We start from the raw sequence: 25070 nt of genomic DNA, 5'->3' as shown, positions 1-25070 counted from the left end.
AGACAGGGGAGGAGGAAAGAGAGAGAGACAGGGGAGGAGGAAAGAGAGAGAGACAGGGGAGGAGGAAAGAGAGAGACAGAGGAGGAGGAAAGAGAGAGACAGAGGAGGAGGAAAGAGAGAGAGACAGGGGAGGAGGAAAGAGAGAGAGACAGGGGAGGAGGAAAGAGAGAGACAGGAGGAGGAAAGAGAGAGACAGAGGAGGAGGAAAGAGAGAGACAGAGGAGGAGGAAAGAGAGAGACAGAGGAGGAGGAAAGAGAGAGACAGAGGAGGAGGAAAGAGCAAAGAGGGAGGTGGGGGAAGAAAGCAGAGGAGGAGAGAAGAGAGGAGGAAAAAAAGCAAACAGGGAGAGAGGAAAATGGAAAAAGGAGGGAGAGAAAGAGACATGCTTTAAAAGGGACATGTAGATGGTGTAGGACAGAGGGAGTGTAATGCCGCGTACACACGGTCGGACTTTCCGGCATACTTCGGCATACTTGGTCCGGCGGACCAGAGTGTGCCGGACAATCCGCCCGTGTGTAGGCACCGGCGGACTTTTCCGGCGGACTTTTTCCCAAAAGCCCGCCGGACCTAGATTTGAAGAAAGTTCTAAATCTTTCCGCCGGACTCAGTTTCGGGCGGAAAGTCCGCTCGTGTGTGTGCTGGTCCGACGGAAAGCCCGCTCGTGTGTAGGCTGGTCCGACGGACCAGATACAACACGAGGGCAGGGTATTGCATCTCACGCTCGCTGCAATAGGAAAAACACATTTTCCTATTGCGGCGAGCGCGGGGCATACCAGGCCCTTAGGTCTGGTATGGATTATAAAGGGAAGCCCCTACGCCGAAAAAAACGGCGTGGGGTCCCCCCTAAAATCCATACCAGACCCCGATCCGAGCACGCAGCCTGGCCGGTCAGGAAAGGGGGTGGGGACGAGCGAGCGCCCCCCCCCCTCCTGAACCGTACCAGACCGCATGCCCTCAACATGGGGGGTGGGTGCTTTGGGGGAGGGGGGCGCCCTGCGCCCCCCCCCCCCAAAGCACCTTGTCCCCATGTTGATGAGGACAAGGGCCTCTTCCCGACAACCCTGGCCGTTGGTTGTCGGGGTCTGCGGGCGGGGGCTTATCGGAATCTGGGAGCCCCCTTTAATAAGGGGGCCCCCAGATCCCGGCCCCCCACCCTATGTAAATGAGTATGGGGTACATGGTACCCCTACCCATTTACCTAGGAAAAAAGTGTAAGTAATAAAACACACTACACAGGTTTTTAAAATATTTTATTAAACAGCTCCGGGGGGGGGATCTTCCTCCGGCTTCGGGGGTCCCTCCGCTTCATCTTCTCCCGGCGTCCGGTTGGTTCTTCTCCCGGTGTTCCAGTTCTTCGGCCGGCTCCTCTGCTGTCTTCAGGTAGCTCTCTTGCCAGCAGAGGTCCGGACTTCTGGGCTTCTGGGCTTCTTCTCTTCTCTTCTCCAGATGTTGACACGACGCTCTCTCCGGCTGGACTGCTCTCCGAGGGCTGCGTTGTGACTTATATAGGCGGAGACCCCGCCCCCTTTTGATGTCACAGTCCCTGGGCATGCTGGGACTGTGACGTTTTAGGGGGCGTGGTCAACATCACCCAGTGACCACGCCCCCTAAAACGTCACAGTCCCAGCATGCCCAGGGACTGTGACATCAAAAGGGGGCGGGGTCTCCACCTATATAAGTCACAACGCAGCCCTCGGAGAGCAGTCCAGCCGGAGAGAGCGTCGTGTCAACATCTGGAGAAGAGAAGAGAAGAAGCCCAGAAGTCCGGACCTCTGCTGGCAAGAGAGCTACCTGAAGACAGCAGAGGAGCCGGCCGAAGAACTGGAACACCGGGAGAAGAACCAACCGGACGCCGGGAGAAGATGAAGCGGAGGGACCCCCGAAGCCGGAGGAAGATCCCCCCCCCGGAGCTGTTTAATAAAATATTTTAAAAACCTGTGTAGTGTGTTTTATTACTTACACTTTTTTCCTAGGTAAATGGGTAGGGGTACCATGTACCCCATACTCATTTACATAGGGTGGGGGGCTGGGATCTGGGGGCCCCCTTATTAAAGGGGGCTCCCAGATTCCGATAAGCCCCCGCCCGCAGACCCCGACAACCAACGGCCAGGGTTGTCGGGAAGAGGCCCTTGTCCTCATCAACATGGGGACAAAGGTGCTTTGGGGGGGGGGGGGGGCGCAGGGCGCCCCCCTCCCCCAAAGCACCCACCCCCCATGTTGAGGGCATGCGGCCTGGTACGGTTCAGGAGGGGGGGGGGGGGCGCTCGCTCGTCCCCACCCCCTTTCCTGACCGGCCAGGCTGCGTGCTCGGATCGGGGTCTGGTATGGATTTTAGGGGGACCCCACGCCGTTTTTTCGGCGTAGCGGGGTTCCCCTTTATAATCCATACCAGACCTAAGGGCCTGGTATGCCCCGTGACGGGGCTAGTAAGGTGTCAATCTCGCCGATAAAAGCGGCAAGATTGACATCCTTTTCTAGTCCCGTCGCACCTGAGTCACGTTCAAAATGAACGGACTTGTCCGTGTGTGGGCAAGTCCGTTCATTCTGAAAGTCCGCCGGAACTCCGGCGAAAGTCCGTCGGAAAGACGGGCGGACTTAGCCCGCCGGAAAGTCCCGGCGTGTGTGGGCAAGTCCGTCCGTTTTAAAGTCCGGCGCACCTGGCGGACAAAGTCCGTCGGAAAGTGTGCCGGACCAAGTAGGATAGAAAGTCCGCTCGTGTGTACGCGGCATAAGATATTATAAATAAGATACAGCACTTTCTCTGTCCTTTTCGTATCTTTGTTATGCCCACCTGGAGTAGTCTCATGTTCACTGTAAAGTCTCCCTCCAATAACTGATCACGGATCAATCTGGGGAAAAAAAACAAACATTTAGCATTCGAGAACAATGACACTGGAAATATTGGTAAAGTGGTAAGACTTTATTATAAACCAGCGCTCCCAGAGTGCCATCATACCTGATAACTGTCAAACCTGATTTGGCCCACACTGCAAATGAAATGTGACATAGCATAACTTTGTAAAAGAGGGGAAATTGAGCAAGCCACAGGGCTGGACATTACAGAATGCAGATTTTTCTGCTGTGGTATGCAAAACAGAAGAAGCCAGCAGCTTACACAGCCCCCCCAAGCACCACCTAGTACTAAATATAACTTCTGGGTGGACTGACCCTTTAAATAGGTCAAATATTTAGCGTTTAAGGGCAAGCATAAAGAAATATCTGTTGCAGTGGAAATGCTGACATGCTAGCCTGTGGCCCTTGGTGGTGGCGATACGGCTCCATTCTTCTAACCTCTATTGTGCATGGAAGATGTAGGGAGCTGAAGTCTGTCACAGATCTGCCTTCTGGAATCCAAAGTACTGTCCCCTAGAAGTGGGCAAAGTCAAGAACAAGCTGGCATTTCTGCTGTAACAGGTATTTAATGAGTTTTGCCTGTTTAATTACAAAATTACAAAACTTTGCTTTATACTTAAAAACTTATCTAGAAAATCACTTTAGGACTTGAGTGTTTACTTAGTCACAGAACACCTGCAGTCATAAGGCGCCAGTGGACATCTTACTACACTCAGCTACGTCTGGAATTTCACAGTCATTTAACGAACAATGTGAGCGTATATAAATCAATATAGTATATTTAGATATGTCATGCTGTTTTCATGTTACATTTTCAAAGCCTAAAGGTTTAGTGCTGAGCATTGCAGGGTGTACCAACATGGTCTCCGCCACCTTCCTACTGCTGGCGTCCAGCTTCTTTAAAAAAGTAACATTCAAAACAGCATCACAGATGTCAATATACTATACAGCAATACCTTGGATTATGAGCATAATTCGTTCCAGAAGAAGGCTTGTAATCCAAAGCACTTGCATATCAAAGCGAGTTTCCCCATAGGAAATAATGGAAACTCAGATAATCCATTCCGCAGCCACTGCTCGTCAATGCAGTACTGCATGTGGCCAGAGGTACGGGGGCGCCAGAGACACTCGGAAACGTTCAGAGACACTCGGAAAGGCTCAGAGACACTTGGAAAAGCTCACTCGGAAACGCTCAGAGTCTCCGAGTGTCTCCGAGCGTCACTGGAGCCCCCGCACCTCTGCCCAAAAGTGGTACTGCACACCCCAGAAGCTTGAATACTGCTCGTCTAGCGAGACAACGCTCACAAAGCGAGTCAACATATTACAACAAGGATCTAAAAAAAAAACAAAAAAAAAAACAACAGCTCGTATTGCGAAATGCTCATAAACTGCGCTACTCACAATCCGAGGTTCCACTGTATTTATTTATATCCGCTGACTTTATTGCTGAAATGACTGTGAAATTCAAGAAGTAGCTGGGTGTCCGCTGCCTCCTTCTGACTGCAAGTGTTCTGTTACATTAGCAAAACCTACTGCATGCACAGTAAGTATTCAGCTGACAGAACATCACTTCCGTTACCTAATCTGACAGGTTGCCTATTCAGGCAGGGGACTGGCTGAGGAGGTGGAAAGAGACCGTTCTGTGCAATATCATTGTACAGAGCAGGTAAGTATTACCTTGTTTTTATTAGAGAGCGTGTAAACCCAACATTTCATATTCATGATATGTGCCTGCTGTACCATGTACTTGTATGAGAAAGTAACCTGTTCTCTTTGTATTGTTTCCTTTATGTGCAATCCTTGGTGTTCCTGCCAGTCCCTCTGCTTTCCAATTAAAACTGACCAAATTTTCTTTACTTTGCTCATCAGCCCTCCCTGTCCTGCAGATACCATTAGGCAGGATATAAACTTCTGACCCCGCTGGTATAGGACCCCTGTAGGTTTTATCCCACCGTTTCTCCATTGTGTTGGCAATGCCAAAAAGAACCAGGCACGTTGTTACATATTTTTGTTGGTCGTGCCTACTGTACAACCCTTTTAGGAAGATGGCAGACAGCTAATTCATAAGCTTACTGATCTTTCTCTGGAGATGCGCCCAGAGGCATTCCTACTAAACCTCACCCCACTTTCAAAATGTAGGTACAAGAGATCCCTCTTGATCCACCTCGTTAATGTGGCCAAGGTGTGCATCCCACAAAATGGAAACACACTGACCCCCCTCCCCAGTGTAGTAAACTAGATTAATCATATGGAATACCTAACAGCAACCATGAAACGTAAGGAGGAACAATTCCGCAAAACGTGGTATTATTGGCATGGCTTTCAGTGCTCATGAGATTATGCTTCATACCTGTCCTTGACTTGTACGGGCTCCGGCCCAGTAGTGATTAATTGCTCAGTATCCTTCAGCTTTCTGGGTGAGCACTTGCCCCTGCACCAGTCCCTTTCTTTCCCTCTTTTCACTGATTCTTCCCTGTCCCCCATCTATGGTGTAATTTAGGTTTTATGAAAAAGAAACCACGCTCTTTTGGCTTACGCACTAGTATTACATTTTTTTGAATTGTATGTTCTAAACTAACGTTTCTCATGTAATCAGATTTCTAATTGAGCCATACAAGCTGACACGGTTCCCAATGTGTACAGAAATGTTTTATTGCGATTACGGTTATGTACTTTATGATGGTTTCTGATCAGCCATGTTTGCCACACTACTTTGTTGTGCTGTACTATGTGCTTTGCTGAAGAGCGAAATAAAAAAAAAACTATAAATGTAAAAAACAAAAAACTGACCACACTAAGCATATTGTGGTCATTTCTCTAGTTGTGCTGGGAACTCCCTTTGCTCTCCTCCAATGATCAGACCTCCTCACACACCCTGTCTTTACAAGTGCTGGTTGTAGGAGTTTCTTTTTTCAAACTTTTCCTTTACTTTAATCTGGTAATCCTGCCATTAACATACTTCCAGTCGTAGAGTGACAAGTATACTGCATGGCATGATCACTCTACGAATGTGTTAGGACTAAAGTTGGCCATACACTGCCAGTGGGCTGAATGAAACAAAAAAACAACAAAAAAACAAACAAACAGATTCCTCCACCCACACAAACAAGTGAATGGATCCCCCATTCCCAGGACATTGTATTGTGACAGCTGCAGCCATTAATCGACAGAAGTCTATTAAATCAATTTCTGTTAAGCAAGAACATCTACACACCGATAGACATTCAGCCAGTTCCTGATGACCTAGCCGAATTTCAGTCAATGTATGGCCAGCTTTAGTAACACTGTTAGGACTACATAACACCTCCTTCTATCACAGGGGGAGGTGTTTGGTAGACTACACAGATAGCAAGGAACACTGATAACTGTCCAGAGAGCACAGGTAGTTCAGCTCATAAGATTGCTGCCTGGATGAACAGCTACTTCTTTTTTTTTTCTTTTAACACTTGAACAGATATAATAAAACACTTAAACTAGAAATGGAATGCAAATGAAAGTCATTTTTAGCATTCATTGTTACCCCATATCATATTCCTGATAAGTTCCTTCTGTACCATGTACTTGTATGAGAAAATATCCTGTTCCATTTGAATTGCTTCCTTTGTGTGAAACTCCTGGTGTTCCTGCCAGTCCATTTGCTTTCCTATTTAAAAAAAAAACTGACCACACTAGCCATAAGAGCACAAAATTGTCAGTTTTCTGCCTGTGATGAGAACTCAGCCTGCTCTCCTTCAATGATTAGACTTATGCTGACAACCCTTCCCTGCAGTGCCATACGCTGGGAAGACCAGTGTACGGCTGTTTTTCCACCCCCACCTCGTTGAGCTTCTTATGCAGCTGAGAACAGAGGGTATGTGATCACTTATTTAAAAATAAAGGGGTTAGATAGATAGATAGATAGATAGATAGATAGATAGATAGATAGATAGATAGATAGATAGATAGATAGATAGATAGATAGATATTGTATTTCTATTCTATTTTAAACTTATAAAATGCTCCTGCAAGTAGATTTGCAACATCAGCCCAATAGTTTTTGCAACACTTACATAAGCATGGCACAGGAAACTTTCAGAAGGAAGTCAAATCTGTTCTCATCAGCAAATAAAGAATCCCAGATACGGATGACATCAGGAAGCACAAACTCCTGGGAAAGCAGCAGCGTCAGCCATCGGAAGGCAAAGAACTGAGGCTTGATGTTCTGTTCTTGCTGCAAGAGACAAATATAAAAAGGTGGGCCCATCCCTTCCACAACAGAACTATTCTCAATTCATACTTTCCATAATATTCTGCTAGCTTCCAACTGTGGCTGAAAATAATCATGGACACAATGAAGAGTCTTGGGGTGATTTACTAATGGAGCGGAGAATGTTAACTCAAAAAATGATGTGATACTCACTTCAATGATTGAATTATGTAGAAAGCATCTGGTATTTCATGTGAACAGGAATATTATTTTCATATGATTGTATAACTGAAGTGACTACTCACACTTTTATTTTTTACATTTCTAACTCCTTTAGCAAATTAGCCCCTAGGTATAAAAAAAAGCGCAACACTGCTCCAGGTTAGGGACCACTCAGACAGCTTAGTAAGATAAAGCATGATTTCTGTGCTCACAGTAAAATCTTTTTCTTGGCGTCCATTGTGGGACAACAGAAGTCCTAAACCTTGAGGTTGTACTGCCTACAGGATGACTGGACGCTCATAAACAAAAACTGTAGGCCAGCTCAGGATAACGCTCCAAGAACATGATTATTAACACAGAAGGGTTAGGTCTTCTCCCTGAACTCCATAAAAAAAAAAAAGTGCAAAAATTCTATTTTTTTCACAACTTTTGAGGGAAACGGGAAGTTTTAAAACTTCAGTACATCCAAAAGCAGTTCAATTGAAGGGTGGGCAACACAGAAAAAAATGCTAACAGGTCCCATAAAACAGGAAACTGGAGAGTGTCTGAAGATCAAAGAGCTGCTTGAAGGACCTTACGCATGAAGGTCCTCTAGGTCTAGGTTCTTCAGGCTGAGGAAGCCTGCCTGCCATTTGTCAAGCAGCTAGCAACCAATCAACTGCTGGTTAACATGAAAAGTTAGCTTGGCAGCTCTCGCCCTCCATCCGAAGTTGTCTTGCCTCCAATGTCAGCTCTAGACTGACCCGACATCCATCCGGTGCTGTCCTGCCTTTGATGTCAGCAGTGACGGCGGCTGAGCAGAAAAGCCAGCTCCTAAATGGCAGGATGGCAGCCAGTCCGGATGGGACAGTGACTCAGTCTGGATCTGGACCACGGTCTGCAATTTAGTGATGTCTCCACTAATGGATGGGAAGGAATGACTTTCCCAACTAAAGACATGGATTCACCAGAGACAACTTAGTTCATGGTGACTGATGAATCTGTCTCTGCAGAGATTGGCCTACGTTAACAGAATATGTTGTGTTGTAGAGGTCGGGAGAAAAACTGGGCAAAAAGGGACTGCTTGAAAGAGGCTACCATCAGACCCATGCAAAAATTAAAAGCTAGACACAACTCCGACACAGGAGAGTTCAAATCTGAGACCAAAGTGTCTTATGTTTTTCCTGTAGAAGGAACACTCTGGCCTACTGTTGGTAGGAAGCAAGCTTGTAGTGGGAGGGATTATTCTGGGCTGGCAGTTCAGGACTTCCTGTGTCCCTGGAGTTGGGGTTTAAAACTGCCTGGAGAAGACCTATGATTAGTTAAAGCACGAAATGGACACCAATAATCCAAGCAGGTTAAGGTTATAACCTACCTCTGTATTCTTTTATTTCACTTTAAGCAACATTATTAACCAAACAATATAGTTCTACATCATGGACAAGCCGTCTGTAATTTTTATTTTTAAAAGAGTATAAAATAAAAGAAAAAGAGGTAACTTCTTTAAACTAGATATATCATAAAGCCAAAAAGATAACATACCCATTATTTCCAATAAGATAACAAAGAGGTTGTATATGCAGGAATAGTTTGGAAGGCCATCTCTGAGCTGACTTACCAGCTTGAGATACAATTCCTCGTCGTCTTCCTTTAGCATGGAGTACACTCCCTCCATCTTAGAGGTTATTCCACACTGAGAGTCATCCAGGCTTTTGATGAAGTTGTCCCGGATTTCCGCCATTAGGTTAGTGAAGCAAAAGAAGGTATCTGCTTCTGCGTGCTCTATTTTGAGGAAAACATGGTATACATTTATAAAACCTAAATATTAAAAAGGATTCTAATGGCTGAATTTGTTTTAAAATAATATGTTCTACTTACCTGCTCTGTGTAATATTTTTGCACAGAGCAGTCCAAATCCTCTTCCTTTTTGGGTCCCCTGCTGGCGTTATTACTACTCCCCCCCTGCCGAGTCCCCCCAATAGCAAGCCTCTTGCTATGGGGGCACCTGAGCAGGTGCGCTCCCGTGAATAGACCTTGTCCATTTACACTCAGAGTGCGGCTCCCCCCCCCCGTTCCCTCCTCATTGGCTCACTGGCTGTGATTGACAGCAGCAGGAGCCAATGGCTCACACCACTGTGTGAGCCAATGAGGAGAGAAAGCTCTCATGCTCATCGCTGACGGGGCTGAGGTAAGTATAAGGGTCGGGGGCAGCTGCACCTGGAAGGTTTTTTACCCTAATGCATAGAATGCATTAAAGTAAAAAACCTTCACTTTAAGGTAATAAGAAATCCACCTTTTGTCACCTCTATTTGCCTATAAAACATTTACCCAGGAAGCACTCATCTCTTTCTGTATCCTAATCACTACTTTTCTTTAAACAAAAAAAAGCACTGGAAGCTAAACTATCTAACCACCTAAAGTGAATGCCCACATGGATGCTCCCATAGCACATGGCTTGCAATGGGGGGCACATGGAAGAGAGGAGGAAAGGATGCCAATGAGGGGACCACCAAAAGAAGAGGTAAGGGACTGCTCTGTGCAATACTGTTGCACAGGGCAGAGGTAAGTATATCATTTTTTTATTTAAAAAAACTTTGACTTTAATATCTCTTTAATGATATAAGTATGTACACCTATTAAATGAAAACTTTGGACAAATTAAATGTATAAAGAACAAAATACAGTTCATAGTAGTTAACTGACTTGGATCTGCTTACATAGGACTGAGACAGCAATAACAAGACTACAGGGAAGGACACCTTAGCTATGGCTCACCTTTCCATGTGCTATTGGGGTTAGTGGCAAATGTGTAATAGATTGGTCCGACTATCTCGTTCATGCCTTGCACATAGGCAATGCCAGGGTTCAGCTTGGCATAGATGAAAAGTATTCGTTCTACCACCTCCCAGTGGGCCTCGCAGCCACTGCCAAGCGGCTCCAAGTCACCCAACGCATGAGAAGCTGATGTCTTCAAAGGAGAACTCACCTGTATGAAACATGAGGAAAAAATAAATTAGATTTCTTTTCTGGGGAAAGGTGGACGTAAATTAGGAGTGATAACATGAAAACACTAAACACTAGTATGTGTACAGCAAACTTAGCAGTTACTACTGGCCCCTCTGGTACCCTTATTCAGTTTTCCCTTGGCTGACTTATAGGCACTGACAAATTGATAGGAATTGGGCACTTTTTGGTATATCAGATCCTTCTCTGTGCTTGTTGTTCCCCTCCTGTCCACTATATAACCAGGTTTTGTGTTCAGCTCTCATCACATCCTCTTAAGAAGTCAATTGACAACATAGTGGCTGTATGCAGGAACATCCTGATAGCCAGAATCAGTGGCAAGGGGGGGAGAGCAGGAGCTGCTGATGTCGCATCCAAGATGGCGGCACCCAAGCAGTTTCTGCAGAAGCACAGGGCAAACATTTCCAGAGGTATCGCTAAGCACAATCGCCAAAATCTCAGATGAGAATTAAGATATTAATGTCATTTCAGATGTGGTTTTTAAATCTACAGCTTTCATCAAAATCATACTAGCAATCCTATCAGATCCTTGTTCAAGCACTACGTATTAGAAGGTGACAAACCTCTGTCCCCGTCCCAGAGTTTTATTCCTGTGTTGTCACCCTGACATATGGACTCCTGGTGGAGGCTACCACTATTAGAAGCACATTCTGAGCAATGATGTGCCCTGCTGGAGGGCATGCATGTAGACAAGAAATGGCTAAAGGTGGCAAAAATAGATCAGCCGCACTGAGATGCACAAAATGGGGGTGAAAAAAAAAAAAAAAGACACGCCCAATGTTTAAGATACAAACTAAATTTTATCCACTTAGGGCTGACAACTACTTTAACCACTTGACCTCCAGGAGATCTACCCCCTTCATGACCAGGCCATTTTATGCGATACAATACTGCATTATTTTAACTGACAATTGCATGGTCATGCAATGCTGTACATAAATGGAATTTATGTCATTTTGTTACCCACAAATAGAGCTTTCCTTTGGTGGTATTTGATCACCACTGGGTTTTTATTTTTTACGCTATAAACAAAAAAAAGACTGACAATTTTGAAAAATAAATAAATTAAAAAAAATAATAATAATTATAAATATATATATATATATATATATATATATATATATATATATATATATATATATATATATATATATATATATATATAATTTACTGTCTGCTATAAAACATATCCAATAAAAGAACTAAAAAAAAAAAAAAATTCTTCATAAATTTAGGCAAATATGTATTCTGCTACATGTTTGGTAAAAAAAAATCCCAATAAGTGTTTTTTTTTTCCCCCCTAGTAATGGTGGCCTTCAAAAACTTATAATGAGGCTGCGCTATTGAGGCAGACAGTTTGACACTGACACTTTGTGGGAACCAGTGACACTAATACAGTGGAGCTGCACAATTCTGGCCAAAATGAGAATCACAATTTTTTTACTTAGAATAAAAAGATCACGATTCTCGCAACGTCATTTTTTTTATAGGAGAAAGAGATTGATTGATTGAGAGCCTCGCCTCTCTGGTGTCCCCCTCTTCTTTCAAGTGACCCCCCCCCATTTCCCTCTCAAGTATCCCCCTATTCTCCTTTCAGGTGCCCCTACTTATCTCAGGTGCCCCCCTTTTCTCGCTCTCTCTCTAGTGATCTCCCTCCCGTCAGGTGACCCCAATCCCAGCATCCACCCCCTCTATGTTAGTTGTCCCCCTTGCTCTCTCTCAGGTGTGCCCCCTCCCTGTCTCTTCCTCTGTCACGTGTTCACTCTCTGTCAGGTGTCACCTCACCTGCTGCTGGATCTTGCCGTCCTCTCACCACCCAGTGTGTCGTGGCCTTGGTGGGACACACCTGGCACAGTAGGCAGAGCACCCCGAGCAGAGAGACCCCCACCCGGGGGATCCGGGCGGTGTCAGTAAGGGCTCTGGTCTCGGGGGGACTGTACGGCCCGCTCCTGCTCTCCGTCATGTTTCCCGCTGACATCACACGCAACGTCCCCTACCTTCCAACACTGGGGGCGGGACTGTCACTCTGACATACTTACCGACCAATCACATTCTTCTTTGCTGACGTCAGACGTTTCATGCTGGCTCCGACGGCCTCCCCTCCGCTCCGAAACAGGCGCGTGCTTTGAATGGTCGTAAACGTAGAATCGTTAAAATCCGGAGTTGCGATCGTGGTGGGCGGAGAATCGCGATAACGATTCTCCGCGATTAATCGTGCAGCTCTATAAATATATATATATATATATATATATATATATACACAGTGATCAATGCAAATAATATACACTGTCACTGTACTAATGGCACTGGCTGGGAATGTGTTGAACATCTAGGACGATCAAAGAGTTAAATGTGAGCCTAGTCAGTGTTTTTGTGTGCTGCTTTCACCAAGGGATGTGATGAATTTTATTCCCAGATTTGCAGGAAAAGAAAACCCATCACAACCCCACTGTCAGGACGGAGCTCTGTATAGTTTACATGTATGCAGTGCTCCATCCATCCCTCCTCTCTCTCGCTCCATTGGCTGGCACTCGTGACTTATCACAGCAGAAGTGGTGCACACCCCCTACCCGGAAGTGCATAATCACATACACATTAATTATATATATATATATATATATATATACATACACACACACACATATACAGTATCTCACAAAAGTGAGTACACCTCTCACACTATCTTTTCACGTGACAACACTGAAGAAATGACACTTTGCTACAATGTAAAGTAGTGAGTGTACAGCTTGTATAACAGTGTAAATTTGCTGTCCCCTCAAAATTACTCAACACAGCACTTTTCCAGCACTGCCTTAACCCTCTTGGGTGTGGAGTTCACCAGAGCTTCACAGGTTGGCACTGGAGTCCTCTTCCACTCCTCCATGACAACATCACGGAGCTGGTGGATGTTAGAGACCTTGCGCTCCTCCACCTTCCCATTTGAGGATGCCCCACAGATGCTCAATAGGGTTTAGGTCTGGAAACATGCTTAGCCAGTCCATCACCTTTACCCTCAGCTTCTTTAGCAAGGCAGTGGTCATCAGAGACTTGTTTGGGGTCGTTATGTTGGAATACTGCCCTGTTGCCCAGTCTCCGAAGGGAAGGGATCATGCTCTGCTTCAGTATGTCACAGTACATGTTGGCATTCATGGTTCCCTCAATGAACTGTAGCTTCCCAGTGCTGGCAGCACTCATGCAGCCCCAGACCATGACACTCCCACCACCATGCTTGACTGTAGGCAAGACACACTTGTCTTTGTACTCCTCACCTGGTTGCTGCCACACATGCCTGACACCATCTGAACCAAATAAGTTTATCTTGGTCTCATCAGACCACAGGACATGGTTCCAGTGATCCAGTAATCCATGTCCTTAGCAAACTGTTTGCAGGCTTTCTTTTGCATCATCTTTAGAAGAGGCTTCCTTCTGGGACGACAGCCATGCAGACCAATTTGATGTAGTGTGCGTGGGCACATATGTCAGTATTTATAATTATTTCCCATATGCCTGTATGTTGTGCTCTTTAAGATGCACATCCAAGAGTCTCCTAAAAATATCCATACTCCCTGCAGCCACCACCAATTGTGGAAGAGATTTCCACATCCTTATTGCCCCTACACTGAAAACCCCCCTGCACAGTTTAAGGTTAAGCCGCTTCTCCTCTTACACTCCTTGTGTATAATAAAATATTTACAAAAATGTGAGGGGTGTACTCACTTTCGTGAAATATTCTATGTATATGTAATATATATATATATATATATATATATATATATATATATATATATATATATATATATATATATATATATATATATATATATACACACACATACACACACACGATTCTGCACAAAACAAAAACAGCCGCCCTGTAACAGTAAATAGGCTACTGGGTTGTCGGCAAGTGGTTAATGCAGGAATGAAAATCACATTTTCAACATTTTCTGATTCACAGATGACCCAAATGTGAACCTACTGACAATGCAGTATAGATTCTCTTTACAGTGTGCTAACTGTCACGTATGGATTATTAAAACAACACATTTAAAAATATGTGTTTAACAACCCAGCATGTAAAAAAAAATGCAGATTTACCGGTCTGAGCCCATTCTTACATTAGTAAGGCCACTCCTGTTCCTTGCCACGGTCTGAGACTTGAGCGTTGTCTGTTCCACACGTTTTCTCAGGGTCTCGTACTCATTCTCTGGATCCATGATTAGCTGGCAGGGGTATTCCGTGGGGTTGAGGAAAAATGAGAAGTCGGGACAGAGTCTCCTGTGTGATTACAAGAACATAGGCAGCTTATAAAGACAGATGTTTAGATGGGATGTATACACAAAAATTATCAGAAAGAGTTCCTATGGGACAGAATATCAGGCTGGGCACAAGCAATACAGTTCTGTATTAAAGAGACACTGTCACCTTTCCAATTCAGGGAAAACGGACAATGTCTGTATAAAGGGACCCTCCCAACCAACTAATACTCACCTTGTCTGCGTTCTCCAGCAGCTTTTTCCATTGCATTAGTCAGCAAAAGTAACAGGTGACCTCCTCTCATGTGAATGTGCTTTGGTCTAGCAGCCAATTGCTAGGCCTGAGTACGGTCACATGACAAAGAGCGATGTTATTGTGCCTTCTAGGGTTTTACACCAGCCAGCACAGTGGATTTTAGTGGTGGCTGCAACTGAGGATAAAGTGGCAGAGGGTGCTGGCAAGATAACTCAGCGGGTCAGGATGTCCCTTTACACACAATTTACCTTTGCCCTAAATTTGAATGAATTTGTTTCTTTTACCGAGTTCTCATTACAATATCAAACAACCAATAGGATTGTGAAAAAAACACTGGCCCATCCCAAAAAACAAAAAGTGTTGGGCTAGAGTATTAGTTAGGAGATAAACCTGCCATTATTTATAGGGAAGTTTCCCTTGTTAAGGAATGGTATGTCACTAATGTGAGAAAGTCCAATTTTATTTTTATTTTTTTTTACAAACAATGTTCTTTATTTGAGAAGAGTATAAATTACATAATAATGAGTAAACATCAAGTTATTTGCAGTACATAAAAAAAACATACAAGAATAAAGGCAATTTCTGAACTGTAACACGACAGGTATAGCACCCAAGGCATAAGGTGGAATGCTGACTGATGGGTCCTATACCCAATGTTATCTGTTCTACGGCTATGCTATTAGGCAGACACCCCCTCAACTTCATCACATGTGGAGGTTTCAAACCAAGTATCCCATATTTTACCATACTTAGCTGGACAACCCCTATGAACATATGACTGTTTTTTGTAGGGTAACGCAGCATTGACTGCAGCTATCCATTCTTGGAGGGTAGGGGGTAACGCCCTGAGCCACGTCCGGGCAATTAGCAGCCTGGCCGTGAATGATTCCTGTAGGAATGTATGATGAAATGCATCGTTCTCAGGGTCCAGGAACACACTCAGAATATATTGCTTTGGGCAAAGTGTAAGAGGAGAGCCCATTTCATCATGGATGAATTTTACCACTTGGTACCAGTAGCCTTGGATAACAGGGCAGAACCAGATTAGGTGAAAAAAAGGTTCTGCTGGTCCCTCCCCATCTAGGACATAATGGACTACAATTGGCTCTGTATTTAGCTATATGTAGAGGGGTCAGGTAAGATCTGTGCAAGATATACAGTTGGGTGAGACGGTCAGACAATTTAGGGGAAACCTTTCTGCATGAATCCAGTACTTCTTCCCATTCCTCATCCTACGTCTCCCCCACCCAACGGTCTTTCAGTTGGTATGCTGATACCGTGGCAGACGGGAGAAGAAGACTGTTGTAGGACATGGACAATTTTTGACTGCCCAGGTTCAGAAGGGAATTGCCAAATTGGGTCCGGAGAGCGTGGCGGAGCTGGAGGTAACGAAAATGCATTGAGTTGGGAAGACCGAAATCAGCTTCCAGGGGTCCAGGGGGTCGCCAGGATACCTAAGGAGGAGACGGAAAGGGTGGGTGACTACACGGGAGAAGGGGGAGCACACCAAGGATAAGTAGCGATCCCTGTCTCCTTTATCCACATGAAAAAAATGGGATAGTTGTGCTGCCAGATAGTACAGAATAAAATCCGGAGTTACCCCACACAAAAGTATTAAGAATAGCTTCCAAAGATTTAAAGATTTGCAGTGGTAAATAAACTGGAGCATGCCATAAGATGTAGAGGAGCTTTGGTAGCAGGACCATTTTGATTAGGTTGACACGGCCCATACCTCCCAAAGGGAGTCTAGCCCAGGCCTGGGTTTGAGACTTTAGGATCGCATATAGGGGTTCTAGATTTAGTTTGACATATTCTTCTGGGGAGTGAGTAATTATCATGCCAAGGTACTTTATAGCGCCAACCCGAGTTAAGGGAAGGGAGGCCTGCCTCGCAGTCGGCACCCCAATATCCAAAGGAAGGACCTGGGATTTGTCCCAGTTGATTTTCCAGCCTGAGTATTGTCCAAACTGTTCTATTACATTCAACGCTGTTTCTAAGGAAGGGCCAGCAGCCTCTAGCTAAAGGAACATGTCGTCTGCATATAGACCAGGCTTTCTCAACCTATTAACCCTAGAGGAACCCCAAACATAATTTTCACGCCGCGAGGAACCCTTACTAAAACCAAATCATCAGGGCTCAATAGGAACAATGCTCCTTATTTTAGTGGTTAATAGGAAGAATGTCCCCCTTAAAGTGGTGTTTAGAATGCCACCCTTAAAGACAGCTAAAAAGATATTTGGTGTCATGCTGCTGGCTTTGCTAAGTGGTGCTGAACCTTGAACTCTGTAGGCATCATCAAATAGGTGGTTCATCAGCCACAGCTCAAGGAACCCCTAGCAACCTCTGGAGGAACCCCAGGGTTCCACAGAACCCTGGTTGAGAATGGCTGATATAGACTAATGGTCTCGACATTGGTAAAAATCCTAATAATTAGATAGTTATAATAGAGAAAAAAAGAATCTATTTTAACTCTAGAACTACAAGGAACATCATAAGATTGATACCTTTGTCTCTTGTCAGAGTACGCATGTGGTTTACTTTCTGCAGTGCCCATGTGGTTTACAATATGTGGGATGTACTACACAGGCACTGCAAGCAAACATATGCCCAACATTATTAACATACAATTTTTCATTGCACTTAAGGTGTCAAAACAAGGACCCTAGTAGCCTAAGGCGTGTAGGTATTAAAATGTTGAAGCAGTGGCTGAGACTCCCATAGCTCAAACCATATGCAGACAATTAAGAGGAAATTTAGTTTAATGAACTAGAGCCAAAGGTTGAGGTGGAAGGCAGAAACTACTTTAGGCAAGAAGGAAGTTTTGGGCCTTAACACCACCTTGTCCCTCTGCAAGACCAAAAAGGGTTCTTTGCAAGATAAGGAATAAGGAACTCTTATGGGTTCAGACAGGGATTTCTGAAGTGCAAAGGGAACCACTAGGGTTGTCCCTATACCGACACTAGTATCAGTATCGGTACTTGTACTCGCACAAATGCTCCCAATGCCTTATCCGATACTTGGTCGGCAGGCGGAGTCAGCGGGTGGACAGAGAGGGCGGGCGGAGTCAGCCTGTGTAATGAGACCCATTACAAGGGGGCGTATCTTCTGCTGCCCCGTACCTTGCTGTGACAGAGATTGAAGTTGAGTTTACTTTTATTTTCCTATCTCCTCTGGAGATCCAGGTACAAAACTGCAGAGAGAGATCAGGGAGAGAGAGACATCTTGTCACACCCAGCCCATATAGTTCGAGCTGGGTGTAACAAGATGTCTGCTGCTGCTTACTGCGGCAGGTTGTACCAAGATGGGCATCATAGCACAGTATTTCAAAAATAAATCCTTTCCTCATGTCATTTATTGCTGCATTTCAGTGCCAGTCATTAGTGCCAGCCACCTGTCAGTGCCCATAGGTGCCATCTATCAGTGCCAGCCACTTGTCAGTACCACCTATCAGTGCCCATAAGTGCCATCTATCAGTGCCATCAGTGCCACCTATCAGTGCCAGTCACCTGTCAGTGCCACCTATCAGTGCCCATAAGTGCCGTCTATCAGTGCCATCTATCATTGTCACCTGTCAGTGCCACCTATCAGTGCCCATAAGTACCACCTATCAGTGCCACCTATCAGTCCCCATCATTCAGTGCTAGCCATCAGTCAGTGCCACCTATCAGTGCCCATCAGTCAAACTGTCACATGACATTAAAAAAAGCATCGGTAATCGGTATCGGTGAGTACTTGAAAAAAAGTATCGGTATTTGTACTTGGTCTTAAAAAAGTGGCATCGGGACAACATTAGGAACCACATTCAGATACCACAGAGTCACTAGGGAACTTATGGGTAATGCCACATGAGACCCCCTATACAAATGTCTTCATCAAAGAGTGAGAGGCCAGTGGTCTCTGAAACAGAATGGAAAGGGCAGAAACCTGGTCCTTGATAGTGCCGACAGCCAGGCTCTGGACCAGATCATGAGATAAAAGCCTCTAGACTCACCCCAAGTGAAGGAAGCCTTCCACGTCCAATGATCCAATGATAAAATCTTAAAGGAAATGGACTTCTTAGCATTTTGCATCATAGGAATCACAGACACTGAGATGCCCCTGTCCTTTAGAACTTGGGTACCAACAGCCATGCAATTAAAGCCAACCTACTTTTTATGACTGTCCAGTAATGTTCATGCAGCGTCTCCCAGGAGTTTTACCAGGTCAGCTTACCACATCCACCTGAGTCAATCTGGAAAGTGTGTCGCAGATAACTTAACCAGAACAGAGTATGGAAAGTACTCAACGCAGCACTCAAGTGTCTCAAGGTCACTTCCTGTCTTCGGCCCATTGGGCGAAATGCATAGGGCTGAGCTAAGGAGTATGACATGGAGCACTGGAACTTACTACAGTGGTATTGCTACAAATTGAATGTTTTTACTGGACTTTAAAATAAACATTTTTGATGTGCAATACTAGAGTCTCTACAGGTTTCCTGTTCATCACAAATGTGCTGAAATGATTGCATGATCAATCTGGGTTGAAAAGTGAATAAGACAATAATGCAAGACAGCATAGTGAAGGTGTCTCCTTCCTGTGGCTAACTACCAAAGGGGGCACTGGCTGTGATCTTGAGATTTATGATTCCGGTAAACTGCTTTAAAGAGATAAACTCACTGCTGAATGTTGATTTAAAAAGGCACAGTTCCTTTTTTAAGAGGCTGACATTTTAGACCACCACACACACACAAAATCCACTATACTTTCCACAGAAATACAGAGAGAAGAAAAATTAATATCACTGGCTCCCTAAAAAATTTAAATAAGTTGACCAAACACCAGCCTGTTTACCTGACATCCTTATCTATTTGTAGGAGCACTTCATTATCTTTGAAATATGTGTTCCACCGACTATCTGGGTTAGGATTGAGAGGCTGGAAAAAGACAAATGCAAAAAAGGCACTTTAGGAATAAAAACACCCTTATAACGCTTTTTCATGTTCATAGCTTAAGACATTTGTGTGAACAAAGCCAACAACCTCTATTCATTCTTTCATGCTTGCATTCAACACAACTGATCATTCTGCTGCTTCTCCCTAAGCAGTCTCAGCTCTGCTGTAATAGTGGGACTGCAAAAGGCTGGTACTAGGGCAAAATCAGGTACTTACATTGTTTGCATTTAAAATAAATATATATATATATATATATATATATATATATATATATATATATATATATATATATATATATATATATATATATATATATATATATATATATAGATTTTTTTTTTTTTTTTTAATGACTATGAGCAGCATTATTTGTGTGTTTTACATTTGCCCGAAGTTTACCTTTAGGTGGACCTGTTGATTTGCCCTACATAAGCAAAGCACAGGTTCACTCTGAAGCCAATCTTTTTTTTTTTCTCCACATCTGCTATATACACTGTAAGGATGTTAGCAAAACATTCCAGATCCTCATTTACAAATCAGATAAAGAAGAGGTCATCCAAGATCAGGCCAAGCAGTCTGCCCTTTTACATGTTTCATTTTGCTGAGGCTCATTATGTACAAAGCCAGTCACCACACACAAGTTTACATCCAACCTAAACTTACATGGTCTTCCAAAGTCACATCTTCCCTAGATAGGCCATGATTGGCCTTGGCAATGCCTGGTTGGATAATCATTTCCTTGAGGAAATGGGTGTAGGTTTCCCTGCAAAAAAAATCAATAAAATAACCTAAGATGTCATCCTTTTGAGAACAATGGATTTGAAGAATTGTCCAATAAATAGCGCTAAGGTTGATTTTAGAATGTATCAGGCGTCTATTTATAGATATTCAGCCAGCGAAACTGCATGCACATTTTTTTCTCTGTGAATTAACCAGCATTCGCTGTCTGCGTCGGCAGTCCCACTCTGCTCCTCCTGCATTCATGGGATTTACTGAGAGCCTTAGGCTCCTGCTGTTGTCAGTCAAATCCAGCAAGGAGGGAGCAAGGGGGTGGGGCCAAGCCACGTCAGCACAAGTGCCCCCCTCAGCACACAGCTAGCAGAGGGGGCATTCGGAGAAAAGGAGGAGCGGAGAGTGTCAGCTGGGGACCCCAAAAAAAGGGAGGTGAGCGGCCACTCTGTGCAATACCATTGCAGAGTAGGTAGGAATAACTTTTTTTTTTTTTTTAAAGCCTTTACAATCACTTTAGGGTATTTTTTTTCAAAATTTTTTGCCCAATTTCTGATCAAATATCTTAGGTTACTTTCTCTTCTGATTGAAGGTTCTTCTAGAACAAATGCTCTTAGGCTGTTGACCTTTAGACCTCTTTCACACTGGGGCCACCCGTGCGTTAGCGCTAAAGCGCCGCTTGCTTTAGCGCTGTTTAAGCGGAGCTTATTGGCCACTAGTGGAGCGCTTTTAACCCCAAAGAAGGGATTAAAAACGCCCAAGTTGCGGGGGTTCCGAGGCGCTTTTCAGGTACTTCAGAAGCGTAGCCCATTCATTGCAAAACATGTAATACAATAAAGCGTTCCCAAACCGCCCCAAAGATGCTACTTGCAGGACTTTTTCTACCGTTATGCAAGCACAGCGCCCAGGTGTGAAAGCACCCAGGCTTTCACACTTGGCTGGCATAGAAGGCAGTTTTCAGGCGCTTTACAGACGCTATTTCTAGCGATAAAACGCCTGAAAACGGCCTCTATGTGAAAGGGCTCTTAGGATCAAATGTTAGCAGGGTATTCTCACTTAGGATGGCTTACTAAGCCCACTGTCAGGAATTATCGCCACCTGTTCCCTTCCGCCTCAAAGTCACTCCCCCAACCCCCAGGCCCTGAAGCAGCCAACACAGCCAGGGCCATCCACCAGCCCACTCAGCTTTTCAAAAAAGAAATTCTCTTTGCCTCTGAATAGGCCAACATCTAATCATAATCTGCAGTTTTGCCACTAAAGCCTAGTGCACAAAAAGCGGCAGGGCAGAACGAAAACAGAAAAAAACTGACAGCGCAGGAGGAGCCGCTGTACTAACTATCTGTTAGTTAGTACAGTGATCACCCCTGCTGTGCTATTGTGTCCTGACAGGGGGGCCCCGCCAGGACACTCCAATCAGCGCTCTCAGCCATTGGCTGAAAGAGCTGATCAGGAGCCGATCGGCAGACCTTTTTTGGTCATGTCCTTCCGACAGAAGTCGGCTGAATGCATGACTTCTGTCGGACCAACTGCAGTACACAGGGGCTGAATGTCAGCTGGTTTCTATTGCAATGGCCGATGCCATCTGACATTCGGCCCGCGTGTACTAGGTTTATGTGTAGTAGAGTAACAGATAACAATGCACTCAGGATTTCAGAGATTAGATCGACTCAAATATTGACCTAACAACCGGACCAATGTCAGCACCAGCAAGCTCCCAGGTATGCCAATGTTCCCTTACCTTTGTTTCTTCAGCACAGAATCCCATAATACCCGGTCTGTGGGGAGATAGTTGAGCAGGATCTGCAGTGAAAAGAGTTGTAGAATATTTTCAGTACTGTTGTAAGTCCTAGACAGAGCTGATCATAGTTTACAAAAGGTACAAACCTTCCAGCAGAGACACCGGATGCCTGATTCGAAGGGGATTCCTGCCAAAGAATAAGGGCAATTATTTCCCAAAAGCAAAACAGGGCAAGTATGCAGCACACTTCTGTGTTAGAAAAATGCTGCAACCTTTTGATCACAAAAACAACCGAACAGATCATGGGGTTTTTGATCAAAGAAACTTGCAAACCCTTTCCTGTCAAAAATCTCTCCTCTTTCCCCTAGCAGTTCTGTTATGTCAGGTGTACAATGTAGATCACATGCATTGTGTGGTGTACTCTCTGCTCATTCCCAAGAATCGGTAACATGCCAGAACTGATATAACTCTTGTGCACATACCAGACTGAACAACAAGCCCTAAACTAGTATTAACCACTTCAGCCCCGGAAGAATTGGCTGCCCATTGACCAAGCCATTTTTTGAGATGCGGCACTGCGTTGCTTTAACTGACAATTGCGCGGTCGTGCGACGCTGTACTAAAACAATTGACGTCCTTTTTTTTCCCAAAAATAGAGCTTTCTTCTGGTGGTATTTGATCATCTCTGCGGTTTTTATTTTTTGCTCTATAAAAAAAAAAAAAAAAAAAAAAAAGAAGAGCGACAATTTTGAAAAAAAAAAAAACACAATATTTAGTACTTTTTGCTGTAATATATAGCCCCAATTTTTTTAAAAAAACTATTTTTTTCCCTCCGTTTAGACTGATATGTATTCTTCTACAAATTTTTGGTAGAAAAAAAAAAAAAAAAAAAAAAAAAAAAAAAAATCGCAAAAAAGCGTATATTGATTGGTTTGTGCAAAAGTTATAGCGTCTACAAAATAGGGGAAAGATTTATGGCATTTTTACTATTTTTTTTTTTTACTAGTAATGGCGGCGATCTGCGTTTTTTATTGAGACTGCGACATTAATGGTGGACACATCGGACACTTTTGACACATTGTTGGGTCGATTGACAATTATACAGCGATCAGTGCTATAAAAATGCACTGATTACTGTATAAATGTCACTGGCAGAAAAGGGGTTAACACTAGGGGACGATCAAGGGGTTAACCGTGTTCCCTATGTGTGTGTTCTTTTTTTGTTTTGTTTTTTAAATTATCTTTTTATTGACAGATGCACAAAAGATGACAATTACAGGTAGACAAACAGCCATGTTATATCAGTTAAGGTAATAACAGTTGGCGTAAATACTACAATCTATCATTATCTGTTTATAGAATTGAAAAAAGCAGTTTTGTGCAATTAATAAAGATTTCAAAATCTTTGAGTAAGTAGTAACTGGTAGATGATGGATTAGATCTTAAACAGTGTTCGGTCGTGACGAAGTGCATCAATTTTTAGCTTAAGAAAAAATTACAATGGGACAAGAAAATAAAAGGAAAAAGGAGAGAGGAAAAAAAAAAGGGGGGGGGGGAGGTGAAGTGGGAGGAGGTAGGGAAGGGGATGCGAAGAGTGCCCCGCCAGCCCCACGCCATTCAAGTCACGGCAGGCAAAAAATTTGGTTTCATAGGTATTGAGAGTATTCAGAGAAATGGAACTGATCTCAGTAGAACCATCTGGTTTTGGTTTTTCTTCCGATTTGTCCCGAAGAGCAGAGGTCAGATTTTCCATGCTTTCTATGTCTTTCACTCTGGCGAACCATTGGGTGAGGGTAGGAGGAGCTTGTTGTTTCCACATGGCTGGAATGTATGCTCTAGCTGCATTAAGTAAATGTTTAAGTAATGATTTATTGCATTTTTTCCGGGAGAGAGGGGTCAGGTTAAGAAGAACTGCTGCAGGGTCTCCGGACACTGAGATGTCCATAAATCTGTGGATCAATTGGTGGACTTGTAGCCAAAATGGCTGGATGCCCGGGCATTCCCAGATGATGTGTAAAAGTGTGCCCCTGTGGGAATCACATCTCCAGCATTGATCGCTCAATTGTGGGTATAGTTTGGTTAGTACAGATGGAGTTCTATACCATGTGTCATGATTTTGTAAGTGGTTTCCTGGTACTTACTACATAGTGATGATTTATGAGCGAAAAAGAGAATCCTATCTTTTTGTTGTTTCGAAAAAGTGACCTGAAGGGTCTTTTTCCCATTTGGAAAGAAAGGGAGGTTCCAATTGCGCATGGAGATCTAGTAGAGCCTCGTAGGAAAGGCACAAGTATTTCCTTATCGGACCTTCCCCCAGACAGAGCTCCATTGTTTCGGAATGACAGAGATGTTAGCGCTGAGTAACTCAGGGGGGTACTATGGCCATGTGTGATAGTGTTAAATGCTTCTAGGAAGTGTGGCGTAAGTGTCATTTGAAAGGTTCTATACTATGAAAGGGTAAAGCCGTCCGGTCCTGGGGCTTTTCCAGGTTGGGTGGCCGCGATGGCCATTGCAAATTCTTCAGCTGAGAGTGGTTGGGATAAAGATTCCCTTTCCTCCTGCGTGAGCCTCGGGAGTTGGGCCTCCTGTAGGTAAGTTGTCATTTCAGAGAGTAAATTGGTTTGTTGTGAGGCAGAAGGAGTAGATCTCAAGTTGTATAAATCCACACAAAACTTACAGAATGCTTCAACTAACTCTGGGGTGGAATGTATTTTAGCGCCGGAAGAGGTAGTCAGTGCCGAAATGAATGATTTACTATTTTGGGCTTTCAGTGCTCTAGCCAACATGCTTCTGCACTTGTTGCCATGTTCATAGTATGAGCGACGGACACTTAAGAAGAACATGTTTGGCCTCGTAAAGGGAGTGTCCCCTAACCATTTCCCACACTTTCGTTCC

The 25070-nt window shown here is 44.1% G+C and overlaps 1 protein-coding gene across 1 annotated transcript in view; it reads right to left on the bottom strand.

Moving 5' to 3' along the window:
• The window catches only part of TBC1D13 (TBC1 domain family member 13), a 43738-nt gene that overhangs the window by 8730 nt on the left and 9938 nt on the right, over positions 1–25070 (bottom strand). The window contains exons 3-11 of the mRNA XM_073600090.1: positions 22322–22362; positions 22176–22237; positions 20372–20471; positions 19608–19690; positions 14384–14543; positions 10017–10227; positions 8860–9023; positions 6904–7064; positions 2793–2850 (exon numbers count right to left, since the gene is read on the bottom strand). Coding sequence (XP_073456191.1) covers positions 2793–2850; positions 6904–7064; positions 8860–9023; positions 10017–10227; positions 14384–14543; positions 19608–19690; positions 20372–20471; positions 22176–22237; positions 22322–22362 — 1040 coding nt within the window. The remainder of the gene's footprint in view (positions 1–2792; positions 2851–6903; positions 7065–8859; positions 9024–10016; positions 10228–14383; positions 14544–19607; positions 19691–20371; positions 20472–22175; positions 22238–22321; positions 22363–25070) is intronic.

Source organism: Aquarana catesbeiana, linkage group LG09 (assembly GCF_042186555.1).
Source record: "Aquarana catesbeiana isolate 2022-GZ linkage group LG09, ASM4218655v1, whole genome shotgun sequence".
In the NCBI taxonomy this organism is placed as follows: domain Eukaryota; kingdom Metazoa; phylum Chordata; class Amphibia; order Anura; family Ranidae; genus Aquarana; species Aquarana catesbeiana.
The sequence above is the reverse complement of the archived record's forward strand: the minus strand, read 5'-3'. Positions and strand labels throughout refer to the sequence as shown.